At 47.2% G+C, this 15081-nt stretch overlaps 1 protein-coding gene across 2 annotated transcripts in view; it reads right to left on the reverse strand.

Annotated features, from left to right (window-relative positions):
- The window catches only part of HUNK (hormonally up-regulated Neu-associated kinase), a 41694-nt gene that overhangs the window by 18802 nt on the left and 7811 nt on the right, over positions 1-15081 (reverse strand). For both annotated transcript variants that reach the window (XM_056500341.1, XM_056500330.1), the window contains exons 2-3: positions 8782-9074; positions 1122-1177 (exon numbers count right to left, since the gene is read on the reverse strand). In XM_056500341.1, the coding sequence (XP_056356316.1) occupies positions 1122-1177; positions 8782-9074 (349 nt within the window). The remainder of the gene's footprint in view (positions 1-1121; positions 1178-8781; positions 9075-15081) is intronic.

Genomic DNA, 15081 nt, shown 5'->3' on the forward strand with positions numbered 1-15081 from the left:
AAACCATCTGGTGTCGCTTATCTGCTCAATCAGGATAATGGGTGGCATCCATCAGTCCTGATGAATGATTCATGGTCACCTGTCAGCCTCCTCCTGACCCTTAGCTGAGGTAACACAGAGTTCTCCCTGCTATTATTTTCCCAGCCTGTTGGTTTGCTACAGAGTGATGGCTGGAAGCCGGGGTAGCATTCCCAAAACTGAATTCCCAAAGTAAAACCTGGGTATTTTAGATTTCATTAATCATCTTCACCTCATTTGTTTGGAGATGCATGTACTTCACACATCACAGTGCATGAAGTCCATTCGACCTGGATGTTTGAATGTTAAGTGGTTTTCACCACTTTTCAGCCCACAAAACTTTTTGAGGAGAGCCAGTTGAGTTTTTAAGCCTGCAGCCACAGACACTGCTGTTGGCAAAAGTGTAGGCATGGGAAGAAACATAAACAGATGTTTGGCATTTATTTTATGAAAGGAATATTTTCTTTTCAATGCCCACATGAACATTAATGGCAGCTATGCAAGGCAGGGAGAGACTATCCCCAGCAATGATTAATTTAAAATGCCTGCACAGCTTGAATGAATCAAGCACCACATACAACTGATACCTAAATACAATCAAGGCTCTACCGTTGATCTTTTTCATTCTTTAACAGCCCTCTAAACCAATTTTGTCCTGGGTGCTGGAAGCAAATTTAACAAATATAAATATAGGACCACATTTTGCCAGCTGCTAAAAATGAGTGCAACTCCCACTGACTTCAGTGGAAGCATATGTTCATGGGGGCAGGATCCAGCCCCTAGCAAATAAGAAATTATCATGATAATAAAATAAACCACTTCTGTGGTGTCAATTCTTAGATTCTTTACCAAGCTCCCCATTTGAATATGAAAGATGTGGGTTTAAGGTGTAGGATTATTCCCATACCCAGTTAAATCTGAATTATTTGGATCATTTTTTTTCACAAAATGCTGTCAGGAACAGCTTGATTGCTATCTATACTCTCTCAGCTCCTCTCTGCAGCAACATTAGCAGTTGTCACATGGAACATTATAAAGCCTCAGAAACTCTTTTTACAAAACTAACAATTTTAATTACTGGAATTGCCAAACTGGTTTCATACCAATAAGCTTGATATTGTTGTCTTCATCTAGCAACAGATTTTCTATCTTCAAGTCTCTGAAAGAAAGAAAATATTTTGAGTGAGTCTCCAAAATAATGAAGCAGCTTTGCCTCACTCTCATCAGTGTATGTACAAGACTTGTATATAATCAAATGTATAATGGAAGCAGCACACACAGTTCCACAGTGAAAGCAGAAAGCCCCATGCATCCTGCCCAAAATTAACAGCGCTTTCACACTCTGCTTCCCACCTATTCTTCAGGCACAAAATGACATTACAAGCACTTGTCAGTACATCCTGTAATTAACCAGGCTCTTCAAGTTTCTGAAGCACTGGAAGTTTACAGAAAACTTACAAACTGGAAACATTTTAAGTATGTTTTGGGACAATGGTTTGTCCAACCACTCAGAAAATCACCCCCAAAACCCCAAGCTGTGCAGCCTGAGCTTTAAGTACCACGTGAAAAAAAAAATCATTTTGGTTGCTGCACAACTCCTCCACGACTTTTAGCAGCTGGCTAAGTCTTCTCACACGGATTTTTTGTCCCCATCCAGACAGGAAATGTAACAATCAGCATGCTGGGATAGCCACAGCTCAGAGGGACAGTGATGCTTCTCCCAGCACACTTCAGAAAAATCTGGATAATAAAGCCATCAGCTCTAATTATGGAATCAGTCACATCCATGGTATTTTGCCTTTGTAAGGCAAAGGCAGTGATGAAGACACCTCCATCACAAATGCAGATATCAGGCTTAATAATATAAGACAAGTAACCCAACCAAACCAAGCCAAGTACTACAAGGAGGGAAGAAAGACTCTGAGCCTTTTCCAAAATGTTCCTCTTCATTTCATCCCATGCCCATGCTGAGTTTCAAACAAACCTGAGGCAGTGGAGCACCTGCAGGTAGGAAGAGCCTCACTGCACCAGTGAGACCACAAGGACCTACACAGGAGGGATTTTCTGCACTAAAGCAGCACAGGCAGGTGAAAGGGGGATTCTGCCCCTCTGAGGTGAGCTGTAAGTTAAGGAGAAAAGACATCCAGGCAACCAGAATAAAACATGAGTGACAGGGGGGCTAATGAACACCAGAAAAGATATTTTAAAGGATTCAAGGTAAAAAAAAAAAAACAAACAAAAAACAAAAAAGAGAGAAACAAAAGGTAAACATTACAGGGAATTTTAAAGCCATCAGAGGAAAAAGATAGAAATGTAAATACTGCCTCAGCACAGAGGGCAGTCAAACCTGGTTAAAGCTGTTTGCCCATCTGTCTGTTCCCAGCAGATTTGCCAGTGAGTGGTAACTGATCTAATGGTCCATATGCACCATGGTTTTTGTCCAGCCCAACAGGAAAGCACTGATTCCTGGAGCAATACCAGGAGCCAGGACAGCAGGCTGTCCCACATTCCTCTTTGTGCTGCTACAACCCAGTTGCACACCTGCTTTAGGATCCATTTCTACAAACATCCTAAATGCTTTATTAAGTCAGTTCTGTCCAATACAAACTTCAATTATCTTTTACCAAAAGAGGCTTATCTGAGCTGCTGAAGGTTGTGCTCCAGACCCTTCACCAGCTTTCACTGAGTGTCTTACTTGCCTTTAATGTTCCAAACCCTGTATCATACAGTGCATGAAATGCAGGCCTCCAAACACTTTCAGGGGCAATGGTGTTTCTTTTTTCACGGCAACAAAGCATGAACTCTGGACACTTTCAGTTTCCCTCAAAATCTGATCTTGTTCCTTTACTGTCATGGCTCCTCAAAAGAAAAAACCAACAATCCAGAATTAAAATATTATTTATGCGTTTTCCCCTGTAAGCAAATTCTCAGCATTCACTGCTGAAAAATTTAAAAATACTCCCAGGCAGTAAATGCAAAAGGAACAAGAAGTGCTGCCTTTGCCTAAGGGATCAGTTCCCTGGTGCTGAGAGTGTCTAAGTCAGTGAAATCTAGGAACAGTGAGGCACACAGGGAAGGCCAGGCTGCATTCCCACAGCCTGGAGAACCAGCAGATATTTCTGTCTCCTCAGCCTGTGGAGCTGGCAGCACACAGTTGGCATTCCCTGGATCTGGAAATACACCATCTTTATGGGCTAAGTTTCCTTGGGAGTTTGTTCTGCTGTCAATGGGGCTGATTTCACCTCTTTGGGCCGCTCTGGAAAATCTCACGTGCTCCAGTGGCTCCAGAGAGGGACAGAGTGAATCCCTGGAGCAAGTGACCCCATCAGCTGCTCCCACAGCAGGTTATTCCATGCCCTGGCAGGCTCCAAAAGGGAAATTTTGCATTTCACACTTTATTTCTGGTCTGGGGGAGGAAGGATGAGAGAGAAGGTTTTACCAGCAGCAGCTGCACAGCAGCACTGGTTGGCTGCTCTCTCCTGAATCTTATTTTTAATCAGAGCAGCACCACAGAAAATCACTCCTTAACTATCAACTCTCAAGGCCACTTTCAAGCCTTGTGCAAGAGCTGGAAAGGTTGCAGAGGTTTGGCTGCATCACCACATTTGTGTATCAATATACATTTCAAAGGGTTTGATATAAAAGTATTATGGAGCCCAATTCTTCTGTCACTGGATTCCATGTGGCTGGCTCTGTAAAAGAGGAGTTTGGTCCATTTGCCTTCACTAAAATGATGTTTAGTTTGTTTACACCAGAACACTCCAGGTGAGAATGCCCAAAGGAAATTCTGAAATCTGAATTAAAGTAGAAAGATGAACCAGCCCCACACTGCCAAAGGAGAGTTTGTTCTGTAGAGCAGGATCTGTCATAAATATTGCATCAGCAGCCAGACTAGTGGCACTTAAAATTAATAGGCTGGAAGTTATCAAAGCCAACATGTCAAACAGCAGGTACCAAATGGGGAGCCCTGTGGCACTCCAAGCAACTGCATCGTGTGGCATCACCAAACTCTGCCCAAAACACCAGGGTTGCCTCATCTCCTCCAAACTCCTGACCTGCTTCTGACCACCAAATGGCAGTGGAAGGCAGGAGTCTGCTGCCATGAGGGCAGAAAAAGGGGAATGCAGCAAGCCATCTTTGCTACCAATGCACTGCTCCATTCTTCCCTTTGACAACCTGACAGTAATTGCATTGAATGGCACTGAATTTTCTTAAAACGACTTTAAAAGGGTTGAGAATTTCCTGTGGGATGCAGTGGCAAGCACCAAGGCTGTCACTTCATTTTCCCTGCTGTCCTGGTGCTCCCAGAGGGCTCATTGCTCATGCTGCTTTCTGACAGCATGAGGACCTGTGTAAACACCCTCTGCCAAGAGAAAGCTTCACCCCATCCTGCCATTTGGTTCTGTTTTCCTCTGTCAGAGGAAAAGATAAATATTCCTACCTGATTCACAGCTGAGCTTGTTGCAAGTATATTTTTAGCAGCAACCAACCAGCTCTCCTGATAGAGGTAAAGAAACCCAAATGACAACATGGAATTAAATATAGAATAGTGGCATTTTGCTTTCAGTGAGCAGCTGAGGAGCTCTGAACCCTGGGCACCCCTCACCAAAGATGCAGCAGCTTCTGCACTCTGCAACTTGCAGACTTTATCCACCTCAGCAGATGACACATTTAGAATTTTAAAATACATCTATACAGCCAAACTTGAGTTTGGGGGTATTTTTACACCTCTAAATAAAAATGAGGTTTCTAGAAGTTCTTTAATTTTAGGCTGTTCACACATCAGTGCCTCTTAACAAAAGCATTTCCACTGAATCCAGGGTCCCTGCTCTTGTCCAAAGACCAGTGATCTGAGTGCTTTTCTGCCATGCCAGGCCTGGATTGCAAGCCCTGCAGCTTTCTGAGTAATGCTCATCAAATAACAAGCAAATTTCATGCAACTTATTCCATCTGGGGTTTTTCATCCAGGGCAAGCCATCCACACAATTCCCCAAATAATACAGAAAAAAACCTGTGATTTTTTTGTTTGCTGGTTTGCAATAAAATAAGCAATTTAAAAAAGCTTCCCAGGGCCCTCCCCACTCCATGGGAAGCATTTGGAGGGACAGGCAGCAGCCCCTTTTCTGGCTGGGGATGCTGCAGTTTGTTCCACACGTGGCAAAACTCCAACACCCCCGGATCACCACGCACTGAAATGGAAGGGCTGGTATTTTTACCTGCTTTAAAAATAACAACAACAACAACAACAGAGCATTGCCATTGCAGCCAGGCAGAGAATGAATCAGCCTCCTGCACTATTTTTTCCCTCTCTCAGTAGCTGATTGAGTAGCCTGTTTTTAGAGCTGCCACTGTCAGAGGCCCAGGATGCTGAAGGACAACTCCTGAGGTAATTGTTAATTCTTCTCCCTCACTTGCTCAGAGAGATCCAGGGGAATAAATCCAAATGACAGCACCAGGCTTTTCCTGCATCTCTGCACTGCTCCACACTCTTTGCTTGCAGAAGAAGACAATGCATCCAATGGGTTAACCAGAGGAAATGTTTGCAGACATGCTGCCTGTGATTCTGTCCAGTTTTATCACTTCAGGCAGAATTAGACCAGCTCATTCAGCTGGTGGAAGCCTCCCAAGAAGCAGCTCAGTGATCTGAGACCAGGGAGGGTGGATGTGGGGTAGGGATTAACTCCACACCAGGGGCTGGACAGACAGAACTCAGCTCCAGAGGCAGCCCAGCACTGCCACACTGCTCTCAGGGCTGTTCTCAGGGCTGCTGCCTCCTCCCACAGCCTCTGGAGCTATGATAAGGGCACAGGGCAGCAGGGAGGGGAGGGGAGAGCCAAACCTGCAGCATCCACAGGGAAGCTCAGGATGCACACAGAAACTCACTCAGAATGCACACAGAAACTCAGAATGCACACAGAAACTCAGGATGCACACACAGACTCAGGATGCACACAGAAACTCAGAATGCACACAGACTCAGGATGCACACAGACTCAGGATGCACACAGAAACTCAGGATGCACACAGAAACTCACTCAGGATGCACACAGAGACTCAGGATGCACACAGAAACTCAGGATGCACACAGAAACTCAGGATGCACAGAGAGACTCAGGATGCACAGAGAGACTCAGGATGCACACAGACTCAGGATGCACACAGACTCAGGATGCACACAGAAACTCACTCAGGATGCACACAGAGACTCAGGATGAACATAGAAACTCAGGATGCACACAGAGACTCAGGATGCACACAGAAATTCAGGATGCACACAGACTCAGGATGCACAGAGAGACTCAGGATGCACACAGACTCAGGATGCACACAGACTCAGGATGCACACAGAAACTCAGGATGCACACAGACTCAGGATGCACACAGAAACTCACTCAGAATGCACACAGAAACTCAGAATGCACACAGAAACTCAGGATGCACACAGACTCAGGATGCACACAGAAACTCAGGATGCACACAGACTCAGGATGCACACAGACTCAGGATGCACACAGAAACTCAGGATGCACACAGAAACTCAGGATGCACACACAGACTCAGGATGCACACAGACTCAGGATGCACACAGAAACTCAGGATGCACAGAAACTCAGGATGCACACAGAGACTCAGGATGCACACAGAAACTCACTCAGGATGCACACAGAAACTCAGGATGCACACACAGAGACTCAGGATGCACACAGAAACTCAGGATGCACACAGACTCAGGATGCACAGAGAGACTCAGGATGCACACAGACTCAGGATGCACACAGAAACTCACTCAGGATGCACACAGAGACTCAGGATGAACATAGAAACTCAGGATGCACAGAGAGACTCAGGATGCACAGAGAGACTCAGGATGCACACAGACTCAGGATGCACACAGAAACTCAGGATGCACACAGACTCAGGATGCACACAGAAATTCAGGATGCACAGAAACTCAGGATGCACACAGAGACTCAGGATGCACACAGAAACTCAGGCTCTCCCCAAGCCTTGCCTCCTTCTCACCACCACAGCCTGCTGATTCCAGTTTGTGCTTAGGGAACAAGCTATTTTTGTACCAAATGTGGGTTTGAGTCCTCTCTGGAAAAGACAGGAACCAAAGCCAAGCCCTGCCAGCCCCTGGAAGTACCTTGGCCACTGTGCAGAAGGTAGATTTTACAGGGAGAAGAATTGCTGCTGCTGACCCAGTCCTGCTGTTAAAAGCTAAACATGTTAATCTGTTCCTGCCTTGTTTTCCTCTGCCCATCTCAGAAGTTTGATTTATTTCCTTGATCTCTCTCTCTAAATACTGGGTATCAACTGATCCCTGAAAGCAGTAAGTAAACTTCTTCCTTGCCCCTGCCTCAAACTGTGGGGTTAATAATTTAAAGAGATCAGCAGTTTTGAGGCTGATAGGGAACCTAGTGGATGCTCAAATATTTATACTGCAGTGGTACCTGAAATGTAGCTCAGGTGTAACTGTGCACACAGCAGTTATCCCTGATGGACCACAGGGAACACAGACCTGGGACACAAAAAGCAGCTTGCAGAGCACAAGGGGTTTCACTGAGTGGTGGCAGCTCAGCACACAGCTGGGCACAGCTGCAGGAGCAGCTCCCTGCCTCCTGCACACCCAGGGGAGGCAAGGAGATGCAGACCCAGATCCTCAGAATTCACTTGTCTGGCTCCAACAGTGCCCACAGAACCCAAGGATGGGGCCTACACAAACCTGCTCAGCATCACTTGGGAACTGTGTGGGAGTCCAGACTTAACACCAGCTGGCCCAAATTTAGAAAGCAGAGCCTCCTTCTTAGCACAACACCCTATAAATACACCTTGGAACAAGAGAGGAGAGATGCTGGCTCCCAAGGTCCAGCCAGCCCACCATCCTCCTGTCTCCATGGCAGCTGAGAGCACAGAAGAGGAGAAAGGTAAAGGGACAGGCAGCCACATGTGCCATCTCCACCTGCACTGGCATTCATCAGCCTTCTCTGTGCTGAGCTGTTTGCCCCAGAGCCCAGGTGATCTCCTAACTCCACAGCATCCTCTGCCAGGAGATGCACGTCCTGCTCATGCACAGAGCTCAAGGAGTGGCTGGGAAATGCTCCCAGGCACAGGGTGGGATTTTTGGGGTGCCCTGTGCATGGTCAGGAGCTGGGCTGGATGATCCCTTCCAACTCAGCATTTCCTGTGATTCTGTGGATGAAGGTCCTAAAGAAATGAGGTGATTCATTGCAGCAGCCCTGGCTCTCTCCATCCTTTGAGGCCCTGCTGAGGTGATGCAACAAAAGCTACGAGCAGGGAAGCAGAATGCAGGGATTTCAGTGGTCCCACTGAGGCTTTGTCCCAGCTCTGCTACTGCCAGGCTTTGGGCAAATCAGCTCTCCCCCCACACTGCTGCACCTCCACCAGTGAAGGTGGCACAGCCACCTTCTCAAAGAAATAGTGAAATGATCCACTAGCTTGTGTTGGTGCACAGCTCCCAAGAGGCAAAACAGGGCTTGCAGTGAAAGGGCCCTACTTTTGGACTGTACCTTGTCTTTACTGACACAGAACAACAGGGTATCCAAGCTGGGATCCATGGGGATCAGGGAGCCCAGCCCTGGCCTGGAGCCAGCACAGCTCACCTGCAGCTGCCACAGCCTATGCCCAAGCCAAGAGCACCAAACACCACAGGGAGCAGCCAGAGAGCTCTCAGGACACGTTTCCACAAGGAAATAGAGACAAGCAGCACTCAGAGGAGCTGAGACCAGCTCCCCAGACTACCTGTGCACCACTCCTGCCCGGTGCAGGTGCTCCACGGCCAGGATCAGCTGCCGGATGTATTTGCGGGCTTCGTGCTCCTCCAGCCTCTTCTTCTCGTAGATCTTGTGCATCAGGTTGCCCCCAGGGCACAGCTCCATGACCAGGTAGTAGCTGTTCTCTGTTTCCAGGATGTCCAGCAGCTGGGCAATGTTGGGGTGGCGGATCATTTGCTGGATCTGCCCTTCCCTCCGCAGGTTCTTGGTGACATAGGTGTCCTTCTTGGCTCTTTTCTTGTCTATGACCTTCACTGCCACCTAAGGAGAATGGGAGAGGGGGGTGTGAGCTGTCACACTGATGATCTGTGTCTCTAACCCTGTGTAAACAGCCACTAAGAAAAGCAGAAGCCAGAAGGATGTCAGCTGGTGCACCAAGGCTTCGGGCACAGCTGAAGGTCAGAGGAGGAGCTGCTCTCACAGCCCCACTGACTCGTCCATCCTCTCTTTCCCTGTACAATGACAGCCAAAAATTACTGCAAGGAAATCAGTGACAAAGAGAGGGGACAGTCCCACTAACCACCCACAAACACTTGACACACTTAACGATTTATCACAGCTGTTTACTCAGGCTGCTGTTTACAACTTTTAACTCTCGTTTTTGGCTTTTCCTGGCTTTGAATACACGACTGGAGATGATATCCTTTCATTACAATTTTCTTAAACCATAGTCAAGTGTTGGCTCTGTGTGATTTGCATAAAAACATACTATGAAAAACAAAATTATTTTGGTACCACTCTCCTGGCACATTTTTTTTTCTGCTTTTTCTCTCTCTTGGGAGCTGGAGAGGGACTTGGGACAAGAGCTTGGAGGAAGTGGGCAAGGGGAATGGCTTCAAACTGCCAGAGGGCAGAGTTGGATGGACATTGGGAAGGAATTCCTGGCTGTGAGGGTGGCAGATCCTGGCACAGGGTGCCCAGAGCAGCTGTGGCTGCCCCTGGATGCCTGGAAATGTTCAGGCTTCCCTCCCCTTTGACACAAATGCCTTGGAATGGAAGGGTAAAACTGCAGGAATTGGGGCTTCCTAGTGTGTGCTAACAGCCAGGAGCCAATTCTGCTGAGTGTGTTATTGGGGAAAACATTCCTGCCAGGGAAAGATGATTCTGATGACACAGCCCTGATTAAGAGATAAGGCTGAACACCACACACCAGAGCTGCCTGGGTGAACTCAGAGCACCATCAGGACCATAAACTCCTGGGAGCTACATTCCTGAACTGCTCACATGAAAGAGACATCATTTAGTCATCAGATAAAACTACAGGTAAATCAGAGCTTAATTTCACCATTTCTGAGAGCCTCAGGTGATTCACCAAGGAAACTGACTTAAATTAGTACATTCTTTCATCTAATGAGATGGAACTGAGCACAGAGGCTTGCATGGAGTATTTAGACAGCAAACCACAGGAGTTACTCTGGTGAGGACAAACAAATTCACAGGTTACAGAAACATGAGATAACACACTCCACATTGCCAGCTCAACACCATCTCTGCAAAAGTTAAAGAAAAAATAAAATTAAAAGCTGGTATTTATCACAGCTGCAAGGTACAAAACATGGAGTGGTAAGAGCACAAAGCAGCAATCTATTATTCATGTTGGTAAGTCACCCTGAATTCACTGGCAGAAAAGAGCACATTAGACATGTCCACATGTGCTGCCCAGCCTGAGCTCAGCTCTAGAGGTGGAACAACCCTCTGAACCCAGAAGACAGAGCCATGTGACCACTGGAAGATTTTTCCACTATCCCCATAGAAAGAATTAGCTTTCTAGGCTTTAAGGACAAACTTTTTCCTTAATTTTGTCAGGTACCTCACCATGCATCCCACCAATCGCAGCAAAGTGGGATTCAGCCCAGCTGTGAGTGACCTTTTCCCCTCCCAGACCCTTTCCATCAGGTCCAAGAGATCCCCCTGCACAGCTGACAGAGCTGACCAAGGTGGAAACAGCAGATTTGTTCAGCAACACCCTGTTCTAGGGATCAAACTCTGCATGGAGCTACCCCAGGGCTGACTTAGCTAAACATCCCTGATTTTGAGCTCATCCAGAGGCAGACCAAGGCAAGTGAGGACCAAATGTGTTAAGACACATTGAACACACAGAGCCTCCTGTGCAGTGTAGATGCATGTGCATGCACCTGGAAATTTCATTCATGCAGAAGGAAAAAGCATTTGGTGGAGAAAATCCTGTAGATGTTGGGTAGTCATCAAACAAACACATTCGAGCTTTCACAGCCTACTCAAGACATGCCAATTACTCAGCTCTGCTCTCCCAAGCTTCAAGTAGGGGCTCTTTGTTTCTGCATCATGCCTATCTCCTGACTTGAGTTCCTGGCCCATACTGGCACAGAAATAAAAAAAATAAATGATAAAGCAAGTAATTACTCTCAATATGTAGCAACAGCGGCTCTTGACATTCTGATTTTGGCTAAACCTCTGCTGGGTAAACAGATAAATGGTTTAGGTTATTCTGCTTTATGAGATACAAAGATGAGTAATAGCCCATATTTTTGGTTCCTGAGTCCTAGAATTACACTGCTGGAATGAATTACTTTCCTGAAGGTTATGGTGTGACACATCATATGAGCAATTGCTTCTCTCCAGCACCACACTATAACCACGCAGGCTGGGCTGCAGCACACACAGGTGAGGGCAGGGCCAGCCCCTCTGCCTCCCTGGCAGGAGAGGATGCAGAGCAGAGCAGCTGCAGCCCCAGCACACACGTGTGCTCACCCAGACACCCACACGTGTCCCAGCACACGGGTGCCAGCTCTGCCTGGGGAGGGCTGTGGATCTCAGAGAGAGAGAGGCGGGGGAGGCTGAAGCTGACTGGCACCAAACTGCACAAAAACACTGGCAGCAAGGCCCCCAAGGAAAAAAATAAACCTGAGAAGGAACAGTTTAAAGGACCAAATGTCGCCTGGAGAAGTGCTGCCACCAGAGAAGACACATTCTGCATCCCCGTTGGAAGCAGTATGGAATTGCCACAGGCAGGGAAGGGGGTGACACTCATCCCAGGAATGCCCCATCCCATCCCTGTGTCCCTGCAGGAGGAACCAGCTTCCCACACCTGCCAACAAGCCAAGGAGGTTCTGCTGCTGCAGGTGCTCAGCGAGCAGAACCCCAAGTCATGCCCATCCCTCCTGCCAGCTGTCTAGAACCTGCCAGGGACACTTGGAACAGCCCCAGCTCAGCAGGTTGTGTTGCTGGAGACATTTGCTGGCCCAGAGGTCAGTTTAGCTCCCAAGCTGGATGTTCTGCAGCAGAGCTGCTTCACTCAGTGCTCCAGGAGCCAAAGCCAAGAGGTCCTGAGCAATGCCCAGGTCAGGGGCTGCAAGAACAACTGCAGGAACACTTCCACTGCAGTGACCCCAGCTCTGCAAACAATGTTCTGACATGTTTAACTCTGCAGAGAACAGGGGACAGCATGTGATCTTGCAAAACCAGGGTGTGACATTTCGAGGACTTTTAGAGAGCTTTCCCCACTCAGCCAAGCACTTGGGCTGTTTCCTTCAGCAAATTCTCAGTCTAAGAGGGAGGCAGCTCCTGCTGGCTGCTGCCAAAGGGAGCTTCAGCTGAACTGAGAGGAAACTGGTTTGAAAAAGAATCCAGCAAGAGCTGTGGGATTTGGCCAGGAGACCAATGGAGCACAAGAGAAGCAACTTCAGCTATTGGAGGGACCATTTCACTGCTGGAGGGACAACCCCTGCTTTTTTATTTTTTTTTTTATTTTTTTCCCCAGAGTCTACTTCTGGCATACCTGCCTGACATGGTGCCCAGCCAGGCAGCAGCTTTCACTCCCAGCACCATCCTGGAGCATCCTGAGCATTCAGAGCTGCAGCTCAGGGCAAAGAAAAGGCCTGAGACTTGGACTTCTGCACCCACACCACAAACCTTCACTGTCCAGTGTAAGCTTAGCCAGGACAATGAGACAAAGAGCCAGACCACGGAGATATTTTGCAGCCATTGGTACTGCAAATCTATCTCCAGTTTTTTCTCTTTGCTTTGCCCAGTGCAGCAATAAATTCAGTTTCTTTCCTCCCTTATTTCCAGCCATAGCTGTCTGGCTTCACTTGCAGCTTGCTTTGTATTTACCACTGCTCTCACCACAAAAATCTGAGCTCTGTTTTCAAAAGCAGCTGGTGATTTTGGGTGGCCAATTCAAGTCACATTAAACAGACCTAACTCTGAAGCCTGCACAATTGTCAGCACAGTCCCAAAATCAACCCCTTCCAGGGCATCTCGTTTTGGGCAATCACCCAGCCAGGCACAGAACAAGTTGTTCATCACAACCAAGGATTAGAAAATGCCAATTTTCATTCCCTGGGTAGAGTTTATTCTTTTCTCTAACTGTTAGAGCTTAGCAAGTGAAGGAATGCAGGTTTTTTATAGCAAGTTCCAATATCTTAAGAAATAAATCACTGAAGAAAAGGGAATTGTAGTAAAATCAGCAATCAGAAAAGGTAGGGAGGGGTCACTGCTGCTAAGGTTTTTTTTTTCTTCTGAGCCTGACAGCACAAGCCAAGAGTTTGGGGTGTAGCAACACACAAAGCCAGCTGCTCAGATGAGTCCAGGATAAATGTCTCAGCAGGCAGAAGGCCACTGGCTCTGCTGGCAGGCTAGACACAGCCAGGAAAGCTTGAAATCAGCCCCTGGAGAAACATAAACTCTTCCAGACCAGAAAGTAGCTCTGAGTACATTCACTCACTCATGTACTTTGGGTTCCTGCTAGCCTGAAGGGAAAGAATCCCATTGCCAGGGGATAAAAACAATCCTGCCAATTCCCTCCAGCCCAAACATGACAGCACCCAGCAGTGTAGAAAGGTATTCAGGAGGGCTTTAGATAAGCAAAATGAGCATAAGGCCTCTTGATGCCACAGCCAACTTAAACATAATCCCTAAAAGCATAAGCAGGATGTATTTGGTAAAGTAAGGAAAGGTATTAATTACACCTGTCCAAGGCACTGGGGACTATTATTAGATTGCTGTACCCAGTTCTGGTGCCAGTAATTAAAAAATTGTATTGAAGTTTTGGAAAGAGTTGAAGTTTTGAAAAGAGCTTCAGAGCAGTCTGAGGTCCAAGAACTGTTTGTTGTAGCAGCTCACTGAAGCTCCAAACACTTAATTAAGAGAATGCTAAGCACTGACTCAATGATTTTCTGCAAGCACCTACACGAGGGTAAGATTTCTGATAAGAGAAAGCTCTTGAATAAAATTAAAATTAACATCCCAAAAGGTAAATTGGGGAAACTCAAGCTATTCCTCTTCAACATGTCTGTTACCTCATATTTATGGAGAACTTTGTGCCATGTTCCACAGGCAAGTGTGACTGTCCTTCCCTGGACCTCTACTATCCTGACCTGTCAGCATCCCTGGCACCTGCAACAGCCAGACTTTTACAGCTCAGGGACCAGAGGAGATGGTTTGGAGGCAACTGGGGTGACACAATGCCCCTTACCCAGCTACTCTGAAAAAAAACCAAAACCATAAAATATTTTTTTTTTCCTTGGTTCTGCATGTCCAGAGCAGCAGCATTTGTACATTTGTACCAGGCACAGATGCCACGGGGTCAGAGACTGCCTGGGAGGCAGGAGCACAGGACAGCCTCATCCCTGGGAAGGAACTTGGTTTATGGCTTATCTGGAGTGGGTCATGCTGGGGATCTGTCTTGCCTTTGGCAGAAAGAAATCAATTCCAGCAACCCCTGGTCAGCTAATTAATGGTAACTGCAGCCATGAGGGAGAGCAGCACATTTTTACCTCCCTGGCCTCTAAGGATATCTGCACAAGTCAAGAGAGATTATGCAGAGACTGATGGAAGTAGTGGTGGCAGAAAGCCAGGCACAGACAGACACGAGGATGCACTAAAAGGTTCCAAAAGGAATCCTTGCAGAGCCTGTCAAAACCAGCCTCCAGGCCAGAGACATTTCCTGCAAGGCACAGTCTTGTCTCTGAGTGCCTGGGACAGATGGGCTTGCCTTGCCATTGACAAAGTGCAGGATATCCATCCAGCACAGCTTTCCAAAACCTCCCTGCTTTTCCACAAAAGGGACCCCCATTCTAAGGTGAGACTGACATGCCAAAACACTGGAGGACAGCTCTAAACTCAAGGTATGAGCAGCTAGCAGGGAAGCCTTTCCTCGAGGAAAATAAGCCCTAACTTGCCCTCCTAAGGCTGCTGAGAGCTTGCCCTGTGGCAGGGAGATGGATGGAGGGCTCAGGTTACCAGTGGGGAAGCAGAAGCAGAGGGGTGATACCAATGACATTCCTCC

The sequence above is a fragment of the Oenanthe melanoleuca genome, chromosome 1 (assembly GCF_029582105.1).
Source record: "Oenanthe melanoleuca isolate GR-GAL-2019-014 chromosome 1, OMel1.0, whole genome shotgun sequence".
NCBI lineage: Eukaryota > Metazoa > Chordata > Aves > Passeriformes > Muscicapidae > Oenanthe > Oenanthe melanoleuca.